This window comes from Euprymna scolopes, chromosome 2, assembly GCF_053919585.1.
Source record: "Euprymna scolopes isolate OS-2025 chromosome 2, ASM5391958v1, whole genome shotgun sequence".
NCBI classification, from domain to species: domain Eukaryota; kingdom Metazoa; phylum Mollusca; class Cephalopoda; order Sepiida; family Sepiolidae; genus Euprymna; species Euprymna scolopes.
Window position 1 is genome coordinate 70,440,950 of NC_136483.1, and position 11,671 is coordinate 70,452,620.

Sequence of the window (11,671 nt, forward strand, 5' to 3'; positions counted from 1 at the left end):
AAAAAAAAATGTCATTTTAAAATGGTAAAGTAACTTATCTGTTGGCACTGTTACCCAGAATTGACTGAAAATGTTGAATCACACTGAAATCATGCTCTCACATCTATCTGGCGAGATTTTTTTTCTTCAGTTATATTTTCTTTTATATGGCAATGGCCACACATAGCATGATTCAGGATGTTCTTTCCTTATGTGCTCTTCAATCTTAGAATCCTGAACTCACTATGGTCAAATTTACAACACTTAACATTCAGATGAGCTTTGTCTGGCACAAGATCATTTATTTTCCATTACTTTTTGCCTATTATTGTTATCTGTTTCTACTTTTTTTTTCCAGTGTGGTCGAGCCATGAGTCCTAATTTTTTATTCAGTTGGCCCAATGCCAAGATTGGCTTAATGGAATCTGATGCCTTGTTGAAAAGTATAACGCAGGTCAGTTGTTGTTATTTGTTGTTAAATTGACATAAATAAATATTCAAATAACTTCATAATTTAAATAGTAATTTATTTGGTAAGGATTTTTTTTTAATTTCTTTTAAAATTGAACTGTGTTGTTGTAAGTCAGTGAATGAATCATTAATTTTATCCAAAATATGAAGCATGTTTAAAAAGGTATTTTCATGGGTTATGCTGATCTACACATTTCAGGAATAAATGGACTCACCCACAAACAATATAGTTACATCTAAACCTTGAGTGGCAGTTCATGGCAGTTATGGTCCCCAGAATCATGATATATACTTTTATAATATACTTTTGCTAATTTTATCACTGTGCTTGTCTTGATTATTACTGGCCTGCAAAGTCACAACACTGGTGACGAGGAATTCCAAACTTACACTTGTGATGAGGGATTTGAAATTTAAATTGCCACAACACTGATGGCAAGGATTCCTAAAGACTCCTTCATAACATTAATGTTGAGGATTTATTTGAACATTATCCAAACCTGTGTCTCGCACACTAGAAGCAAGGATTCAAAATCTACATCCTACAAACCTGGAAATAAGATACACTAATTAGTCCAGCATTCTTTTTTTCTTTCAAACATATGTTGCACAATTTTTTACAAGAAATTTAAATTGATTCAAAACGCAAAAAAGTTCCATATAGATACTGACAATGAAAAACTTGTTGAGCAACAATTTAGGACAATTATGTCCCCCAGAATCATAATTTGTACATTTTAAACATACATTTGCTAATACCGTTTTTGTTAATACTGTGTTTGTCTTAATTATTACTGACCTGTAAGTGGGCCAGGACATTACTTATTGATGCCCTGAGGAGATATGTTTATTCAATTATATTTCACATTTTATTTATACCAGTAATTTATAAAGCTCGATGTAACTAAAAAACATATACACATAAATGACAAAAGTGTATATTCCAAATTTCAAAATGTTGACCATCTTGCTATTTATTTCTTTAAGAATTGAGCATTTCAACATACTTAAAGAAATAAATGGTAAGATAGTCAACATCTTTAAATATGGAATATAGACTTGTGTCATAAATATATATATATATATATATAGAGAGAGAGAGGGGAGGTAAAAAAAGTGCTCAATACTTTAGTAGAGCTAAATAAGTTTTTATTATTTCAACCCTGGGGTTTTTTTTTTGCTTAAATCATTACAAATTGTTTCAATCAACAGGACAACATTATTATCCTGTCAATCTCTTCAGATAATTCAAGTCAAAATAAAAGATTCTTAAAAATAACAAATGAGCATCAAAAACCAAGATTTAAAGTGCTGAATAGAGAGGGAAGGGGGAGGAGTGAGAGGGGGGAAAAAGGAAAAGAAAAGAGAGGAGGGGGATATAGATTATATGTAGTTAGGAATTATAGTTGAAGATTAAGGACTAGAAAGAAAGAAATTAAAGTTAAAATGAATTAAAAAGAGAGGAGGTTGTTAAGAGAGGAAGAAAAGAAAGGGAAAATATTACGGGGTTAGAAAGAGAAGCTGAAAGAGAAAAATAATGAAAAGGTGTGTGTCAAATGAATATCGATCGGGGACTGCAATTTGCATGTACTAATGCAGTCATACTAGTTAGAAAGTCCATTGTGACCAAACACTGCCATGGTGGTAGATAGAGCAACGTCCAATATATTTAAGATAAGATATTTTATATAAATGAAAAGAGTAATGATTATAGATTTATAGTTCGTAAATAATTAGGAAAAGCTGATAGGGTAGATACTTAATATATTTACTATGATTACCGATGGGGTAAGAGATAAAGATAAATTACTATTATTAAATATTATTACTAATGGAATAAAAATAAAAAAAATTATATAAAATTTATAAAAATAAAAATAAAAAATATATAAGTATAAAAACTTAAATAATAAATTGCTATTATATTTTAGTAAATGATAAAACTGTTATTATTGCTGGTGGAGTAAAATATGAATAACTATTATTTAATTATGAATAAAAGATAAGTAACTGTTGTTGTTGTTATTATTATTAATAGTACTACTACTACTACTACTACTACTACTGAGTGAATAAATGATAAATAACTATCATTTTATATTTATTACTAATGGGATAGAGAATGAATAATTATTATTACTAATAGAATAAAAGGTGATTAACTATTAATATTGCTGGTGGTATAAAAGAAAAATAGCTAACTATTATTGCATAATTATAACTAATGGGATAATAGATAAGTAACCATTATTATTATTATTATCATTAATACTAAATATTACTAGTGGAGAAAAATATATTTTAGTTCTAATTATTACTAATGGAGTAAAAGAAAATTATTATTATTACTAATGAAGTAAAGGTAAATAACTATTATTTTATATTATAATTAATAATGGGTAAAGGGTAAATAGACTGTTATTATTATTAATGGAGTAAAGTCATGGTAATTTGCTTCAGTAAGATGGTATTAAATGAAATGTGCTTCAGTAAGGTGTGAAGTTGCTAAGGAGGTGGAATTTGTAATATTTGCAAACAATAGACAGCTCACTTCTAATATTTAGTAGTTTTTTTCTATCTTTGAAGTTAGTGATAAAAAAGTTTTCATGTAGACAAAGAGAACAAGCTGAATATAGGGATTTACAAGTATTGGATTTTTTGAGGATTTCCCATTTTATGGTGGGTGTAAGGTTATTTTGGATTAGGCTTAGGTAGTGATTAGGTAGGTTTTGTTCAGTTGTTTGGGGTTTGCAAAGTAGCATTTATGGACTCTAAAGCGATCTGTAAATGAAGTTTCGGCAAGCCCGATATAATATTTTTTATTATTTGGATTTTCTATTGGTGCAATAGTGGCATTGTAGACCACTTCAGATTGTAAGCATTATTGCGCAACTGGGCATTCTGCCTTATTTATGCAGTTGCAGTTTTGTGTGTTACTAATATTATTGTAATTATTATTGTTATTGTTTAATATTCTATAGTTGTGTTTTTTATTATTTTTTCTAGATTATCATTGCAACTGTAGCTGAGCTTTATAGTATTTCTATTAAATATTTGTGCAATATGTTGTTTGGGGGAAGTGAGTGAAATTAAAAAACATTTTTCCAAGTTTATTCTTGATCATAATATTAAAAGGAGGGTTGAACCAGATGATTTTCCTCGCTCTGTGTGTTTATTCTTCTTATTAAGGAGGTTTGGTTCAATATAGTTGATGGTGGTATTTGTATATCTACTGTTTTTAGGGTTGCTTGGTAGAAGTTTTTATGCTTATTAAAGATTTCTCATGTTGAGGAGTTGGTACTGATTCTGTTTTCTATGGATTCAGGGATGTTGTTAATGATGTGCTTTGGATGGTTGGATAAGGGATGTATATATAATGGGTTTGAACCATTTTTTGCATATGGTTCGTATGAAATTTTTTGCTTGGTTAAGAGTAGCATCTAGGAAATTTAGTTTTTAAGTTTGATTTAATTTCAATGTTTAAATTAATTCTCTTCATTTCTTTAATTAAAGCTTTCTTCATTTTTTTTTTTCACAATTGGGGCCATCAGCATTCTCAACAATTAGTAGTCCATCAACCCTATAGAGTCCTACATTTTCAGTTTTGATTATTCTAGTTAAATTGTATAGAATAATTAAGCCAGAAAGATGCAGAATCCAAAAAGCCCATTGAAAGGTCAAAGGATTCAGCCTGTCTTTTTTGTCCATTTGCTGGCCCTGGCTAATAAGAACAGTTTTTTTGCATTTTTTAATAATGTCTATTTACATATATCTGAGAGGAGGGATGCAAATTTGAGGGCTTCATCAGAGAGGTTTTGTGTAATGGAGGGGTAATAGTTCACAATATCGAATTGAATAAATACAGCTTTCTTTTTGTTAGGGATATGTGAATCATCTAATAGCATCTTTAGTGATAATCTACTGATTTAAGCTATAAGTGTTTTAAATTTGTGAGTTAATTTTCTCTAGGATGGTCTTGTTAATTTTTCCCTATTTCAGGTCTTGTTGGGTTAATGAATCTTGATTGTGGTTTGATATCGAAATCCGGTTTGTGATCCGCCTTCTTAAACTGGGTGTATCTTTGCTCTATCTACCACCACAACAGTGTTTGGTCGCAACGAACTTTCTAACTCGTATGACTGCATTAGCATGTGCAACTTATTTTACTGCTATCTCTGATTGATATTTCCCCCCCCCCACCCCTCTTCCTCTCTTTTCCTTTCCTTTTTTCCCCTCTCACTACTCCCCCCCTCTCTATCCAGCACTTCAAATCTTGGTTTTTGATGCTGATTTGTAATTTTTAAGAATCTTTTATTTTGACTTGACTTATCTGAAGAGATCAGCAGGATAATAGTATTGTCTTGTCGATTGAAACAATTTGTAATGATTTAAGCAAAAAAAAAAACCTGAGGTTGAAATAATAAAAACATATTTTATTTATAATGCTGCTAAAAATGGAAACATAAAAAAAAACATGATTTATATATACTTTTATTGGAGGTATAAAAATTGTATCATTTTTTTTTTCCATTTATCATGCCATCTATATGTCAGGCCCAGAACTTATTGAGTGCATTATTTCTTCTTATAAGAATTTGTAATTTCCTCCATGTTTCTTTGACTGTGCCAACATGTAGAAATTTAAATGTAATGTGAACAAATATCTTGCTACATAACTCCCCACTTAGGATGCCCCTATAAATGTGGTCTCTACTTTAAAGTAGGTCCTTGCATCTTAACATGATAATGTGCTTTGTTAGGAGTGAATAAAAGTAAAAAAGAAAAATTTTTTAAAAAATGTGACAAGTTTTAAAATTCTTTTTTTCATAAAACCTGAAGGAAACTGACTTAAGTGAAGAGAGGAAATGCAAGTTGCAAGAAAAATTGTCCCACGAAGTCACTGCTCTCCATGCTTCATCGAGAATTTGGAATGATGGGATTGTTCTTCCGCAACAGACACGACAGGTGAGATAGATGCACATAGTTTTCTATTTCCTGTTTTCTTATTTTCCCGAATTCAACAGAGGAATAGCAATCACAACTATAATAAGTGTCAAATATTTTTCACTGTGAAAAGTGCTGCCAAGTAACTCTATCTGCATGTGCATTCCTCTTGCTAGGATCTCTGTGCAACTTGCTTCTTTATCAATTATTAAGGTGTGCACTCAATAACTACTCACGTGTAACATCACACACACACACACACACACACACACACTTTACTAAAGATAAAAGAGCTTATGAATAACCATATCCACTTCGACTATGTAATTCCTACAGCAACATACTTAGAAGACGGAGCTATTGAATGTGACATAATGATATGGAACAAGGAGGAGAAAAAAGCAAACTTAGTAGAAGTTAATATCCCCAATGATGCTGGGTAGTGACGTGGAGATAACTTTTTCAGGGCAGTTGCTCAAGTGAAAAAAAATGGTGTGGAGCACAGTCTTATAATACATTCCTCTGAAAAGGGCACTTTTAAAATAGGAGTAAAAGAGGCAGGTAAGTACCTGCCTCTTTACTCCTGTTTTAAAAGCACCCCTAGTACCACCACCACCCCTCTGCACATCCTTGATGCTGGGTTAAACAGAGCTGAGAGGAAAAAGATAACGAAATACCCAGATCTAATGTACGGCATGATAAGAAACTGGAATCTTAGGAAGATCTCCATCATTCCAGTAATTCTAGGAGCAACTGGACTCATGAAAAAGAATTTCAAAAACTAATTGGCAAATATACCCGGTGAACCAAGTGCAAGAAAGATACAAACAATTGCACTAAAAGGGATGAATCTTAAAAAGATCTCAGTTGGTATGTATGAGATAGCAGGTGAATGATTGGCATCTTGTAGGATGCCCCATCCTCAACAATTAAAGAGAATTAAAATAAAAAAGAGATGAGCTGCATTCTACACGAAATTTAAAAACTTTCTAACTTTCATTCGAAGTAACTAAGATTTTAGAAGAATCAAAAAAAAACTTTAATGGTTTCATTTTTTCTGTGTCATCATCATCAGCATCATCATGGCCGTCACTCAACTCGAGTATATGGATTTTCAGGGGCTTCATTCATGGGTTCTTATATGAGAAGAGAATTTGAGATCTACATGTCCTTCCACAATTCTGGCATACATTATCATTTTGCTAATTGGTTGGTATTTTTTTTTTTTTTACAAGGTGGTCACCACTTATCAAGGCCTAGAAGCCACTGAGGGATAAGGGTTATTTTACGTTAGTGTGGAGATTTAATAAAGTGTCTACTTAAGAGGGCGGTTCATCAGAAATTTGTTTACGTTGGGTTTGAAAACATCCAGGTTGTAGTCAGGTAGGAAGCAGGCAGACGAAACAGAGTTCCACAGGTGTGCACTTCTAAGAAAGAAGCTTTGTTCATGGAATGTACGTTTTGATTTAGGCATAGATAAAGAGTGGGGAAAGTTTTTGACAGTGGATTCAGCTAGACGGGTGTTTTTCGTAAAAGATTGGCGAGGGGGGGGACCAGAGATTGGAGTTCAGATGAGCAACTGCCATGGAAGTAAGGATAAAACAAGGATAGGCTTGCAACGTCTCTTCTGTGGGAGAGAGGTAGCAGGGAAGAGAAAAGGGCATCCCCCACTAAGCCACAAAGTCTATTTTGTACTATGTCAAGGCAGGATAGGCTGTTTTTAGCAGCTCCTGCCCAGATGTGGCAGCAGTACTCCATTCTTGCTGCTCTCAGCTCTTCACTTTCGAACCTTTTTACACCAATCCTTATTCCATTCCTCTAATCCACTCTCTCGGGTACATTCCCCTCCCATGTTATGTGATCAATTCTACTCCTTCAAAAATTCCTTATACTCCTTCTTTTGTCTTCTAATCCTCCTAGCTGATTATTCTTGTATAAAGGTTTTACTTGTTAAAAATTATTTCAAATGGGCAGGTGATTGTAGTAAGTATGAGTGACCAGTCCTATCCCCAGAAAATATTTTCTATCTCAGAGTGAGAGCGTATTTAGTAGTGATGGGACGATTTTGATATAATTACTGATTCCAATTTGTTTGGCTGTAGAGTAGCTAATTTGTTTTTTTTTTTTGTTTTTTTTTTAACTATAATAAAAATCCATTTAAAATTAACCTTGAGGGGGATGATCTATAGATTTTAGTTTTACTGATTTTATGAGTAGTTTAATAAATTATATTTTCATTAATACCAGCTATGGGAAGTTGAATTTTAATTATAAACAAACAAAAAAAGATAATTAAAAGAATTATTTTGTCATCGGAAAATAGGCACAATTTTTTCTGATACTGATTCCAATACTTTCCCCGATTTTGACTCTGACTGATCATCCTAACACTAATATTTAGCTTAATGGATACTGATGCAAATTATGGAATTAACAAACCAAGTTAAAATTCTATCAGATCCATTGTGTTAACTTATACAAATAACAAGTGACAAACTAATAATCCTGCTATTAATAAATGCTTGAAATTCAAGAACTGCCGTATCTTTGTTCTGTAAATCTGGACTGGTGAATGCAATATCCCAAAAAATTTAAAAATAAAACATTAATTAATCTCCTAATATAATACCTACCTTTCTAAAGGTTAACTAAGGTTAAAGTGTTACATGTAAGGGACCCTATGTTAGTAGCGATTAAATTACCTAGTGTGGATTTTGACAAGAGTCATGTTTAGTGCATGTCATGATAACCTTATCTGCAAACAGAATCATTCCCAGAGACAGGTGATGTAAAGTTGAAGCAGGGGTGCAGCTGGTCAAATGGTTAACAAAACAGAATCAAATAATAACTAAATGCCACGGAAACATTGGTAACTCCAAAACTATTGATCTGATTAGACTGAAGTTTTTTTTTATAATAGTTATCAAAGAGCATCAAGTTCATATGTTGAAATTCTGTTGGAGTTTCAAGCTTAACCAAAAATTTCAGTGTCGATATTAAAGGTCAAGGTCATCTAAAGTGCAGGAGTTCCTTGGCTACAAGTGTGACATTCACCTTTTCTTTGACTTTTATCTTTGACATACCAAAATTAAATTGGTTTTAAGTTAGACCATCCCAATATTTTAACCAAGTTTAGTGACTATTGGTCAAGCGATATGTACATTAGGCTGTACACAAGCAAACATAGTCTTATACTGCAAAATAGCATCTCTATTTATATGTACAAAATGTAAACAACAAAATACAAATTATCAGCAACAGCAATTGAATATTAATTAGCAGTAGTAGCAATAGCCTCACGAATACAGATAAGCATCAACAGCAACAGCGGCACAGGGAGACAAAATATGTTTGTTGTTATATCCCGATCAGGTATAGCCAACACATATGAAAATGTCAGAGACGATTTTTTATGTTCATATTATCGCTACAAGTACATAATTCATTTTGGCAAGAAAAAATAATCAAAAGGATTTATCATTAAAAGGGCTTTATTGCTTGAGGCAAAGTTTTATAGGCCAGATGCCCTTCCTTATGTCAACCCAGTAAGGTGTTAGGGATGAGTGCTTTAATCGAGACGCCATCTCTAGGTGATTTGAGAAAAAGGGTAAAAGAGAGAGAGAGTGTGATTGAAAGGAGAGAATGTGAGGCACTGAAAGAGTGGGGAGAACGTAGGTAAGTGTTTATGTCAGCTGTGAATGGGAGAGTAGTGGGTTGAGTAGTAGAAGGGAAGGAGAGGATCAGAAAGGAGGAATAAAAGAATGGTGGGAGAGAATAGAATTTATCAGCAAGAACCCATGGCGTAACAGATAAAGTACTAAGTGAAATTCAGTTTTAAGTGGCATTTTTCTGGAGGTGGAAGGTTCAATACTCAGTGTGGATGATACTAAGAATACAATTGCAAATTACTTAAAACTTCTACCCAGAATGAGAGCATGGATTAAATAAAGGGTTCCATTTGAAATTCCGTACCGATTCCCAAGTTTGACAAGATACACCTGAAGGTCAGAGAATACATCAGCTGAAACATTATGAGAGTTCAAAATAGACTTTGTAACTTAGTAGCAGATGCCCTTTTCTCTTTTCTGCAACCACTTTCCCACAGAAGAGATGTTACAAGCCTGTCTCTGCTCTATCATTATTTTCATGGCAAGTGCTTGTCTGAGCTCCAATTTAATGTCCCCCCCTTGCCAAACTTTCACGAAAAACACTTGTCTAGCCAAAACCATTATCAATAATTTCCCCCGCTCTTTTTTTGAGCGTAAACCAAAACATGAATTTCATAAACAAAGCTTCTTTCTTAGAACTACACGCCTGTGAAACTCTATTCTGTTTGCCTGCCTTCCAGCTGGCTACAATATGGTCGTCTTCAAGTCCAATGTAAACAAGTTCTTAATGAGACGTCCCCTTAAGTAATGCAATTTACCAAATTTCCACTATTAACGATTACTATGATATTGTCCCATTGACTACTGTACACTTATTAACCCCTATCCTCGAGTGGCCTCTGGGCTTAATAAGTGGATTCCTTTGTAAAAAAAAAAACAAAAAAAATATTCAAACAGTCATCTAAATAGTACAAAATTGATCCTGTCGAAACGAGTCTGTTCAATAGGATCCTTCGCACTATCTTTGACAGTGAATGCTAATTTGACCTTAGGAATTCACCTTGGAAAACACAACATAATGTGAAGAAGTTTTGTAAAATGTGATTTTTGTGTGGGAGTAAGGACATAAAATCCTGTACTCAAATGACAGTCAATGCATTGAAAAATTGCCAAGCATGCACGTTAACAGCCCTCCTCCCATTGTCACAACACTATAATCCTAACAGCTGCGACCAAACACTCCCTAACCCGTGCACTTTCACACCCTCATCTTTCACTCTCTATACTCTGTTTACGTTCGTATCCATTCTTATTCTATTTGTTTGTTTGTTTTTTCTTGCAGGTCTTAACGAGGTGCTTAGAAATTTGCCGAAATTCTTCAGAGTCGAGCACCAATCCTTTCTTGAGAATGTAATAATTTTTCCTTCAAGGTTAAATGGAACACAAACGAAATTTTGTGCATTTCTTCGCCAAGAAAAGAAACCAAATTTGCAGGAATGAGACTTTCTTTGCTGCTTCTTTACCTTTGAATTTTTATGATCTGTTTTGAAACGGATTTGCTCATAAGGAACATAAACCATTTGCGTTATGATACGTGTTCATTCACTGGACCACATGCATGCACATTGTTTCATGAAACAAAGCTGCTGTATACATAGGCAGTATACACACACACACATATTACTATTTCATGTATATACACACATGTAATATATTGTGTATACATTTGTGATGGGACGATTCCAATATTTTCTTGATTGATACAATTACTGATTCGGTTTCTTTAAAATTTCTAAATATTTGGCGATAGAGTTTTTATTTTCTTTTTTATTTTTTGGATTATCATAAAAATACACTTGAGGGGATGATGTATAGATTTTAATTTTGCTGCTTAAAATGAATAAATATTAGGACCAGCAATAGAAAATTGAATTATAATCAAAAGCAAACAAAATAAAAACAATTTAAAGAATTGTTTTTGGCATTAGAAAATAGGCACGATTTTTTGTTTTTATTATTCTGATACAAATTCTGATGCTCCAAAATGTTCCCATTTGAATTAATCATCACAACACTAGCATACGTTTCAGCATTTCTTTCAACAATGCCTAATATGTGATAAGTAGAGCTTACTAGTAGTATGAAAATATATTTATCGCAAGCTACACAAGAATGTTTGCATTTCAGTTCATGCAGAAAATCATCAGATTATATATATATCATAAATTTCTTTAGTTATACAAACATTGGCTACATATGTGCATACATGTTTCAGTTGCGATCTCTTTTGAAATTCGGTTTCCTCAGGCCCTCACATATAAAAGCTGGATTTCAAAAGAGGTCGCAGCTGAAACATGTATGCAAATATGAAACTACTACAGCACTAACCCTAATGCAGGTTTAACCAACTTCCTCCAAAGAAGGAAGCTTCAGAGGAGTATAAAATTCGCAAGTGGTCCTCAATCACATGTGTGTGCATATATATTCACATGTGTATGTATATATATATTCACATGTGTGTATATATATATATGTGTGTGTAGCCAATAATGTTTGTATAAATAAAGAAATTTATACTATAATACAGCTCTACTTGTTATTGAGCACTATTTATAAACCCCAGAGCTCCATTAGATTAACATCTAGGAAAATTATATAAATATATATGT

General features: G+C 32.9%; 1 protein-coding gene across 1 annotated transcript in view; it reads left to right on the forward strand.

Annotated features, from left to right (window-relative positions):
• Nucleotides 1-10,563, forward strand: part of LOC145292119 (biotin-dependent 3-methylcrotonyl-coenzyme A carboxylase beta1 subunit-like) — a 74,655-nt gene extending 64,092 nt beyond the window's left edge. Inside the window, exons 9-11 of the mRNA XM_080138227.1 lie at nt 338-433; nt 5,290-5,415; nt 10,345-10,563. Of these exons, the coding sequence (XP_079994353.1) occupies nt 338-433; nt 5,290-5,415; nt 10,345-10,416 (294 nt within the window). The 3' untranslated portion in view covers nt 10,417-10,563. The remainder of the gene's footprint in view (nt 1-337; nt 434-5,289; nt 5,416-10,344) is intronic.
• Nucleotides 10,564-11,671: the final 1,108 nt, after the last annotated feature.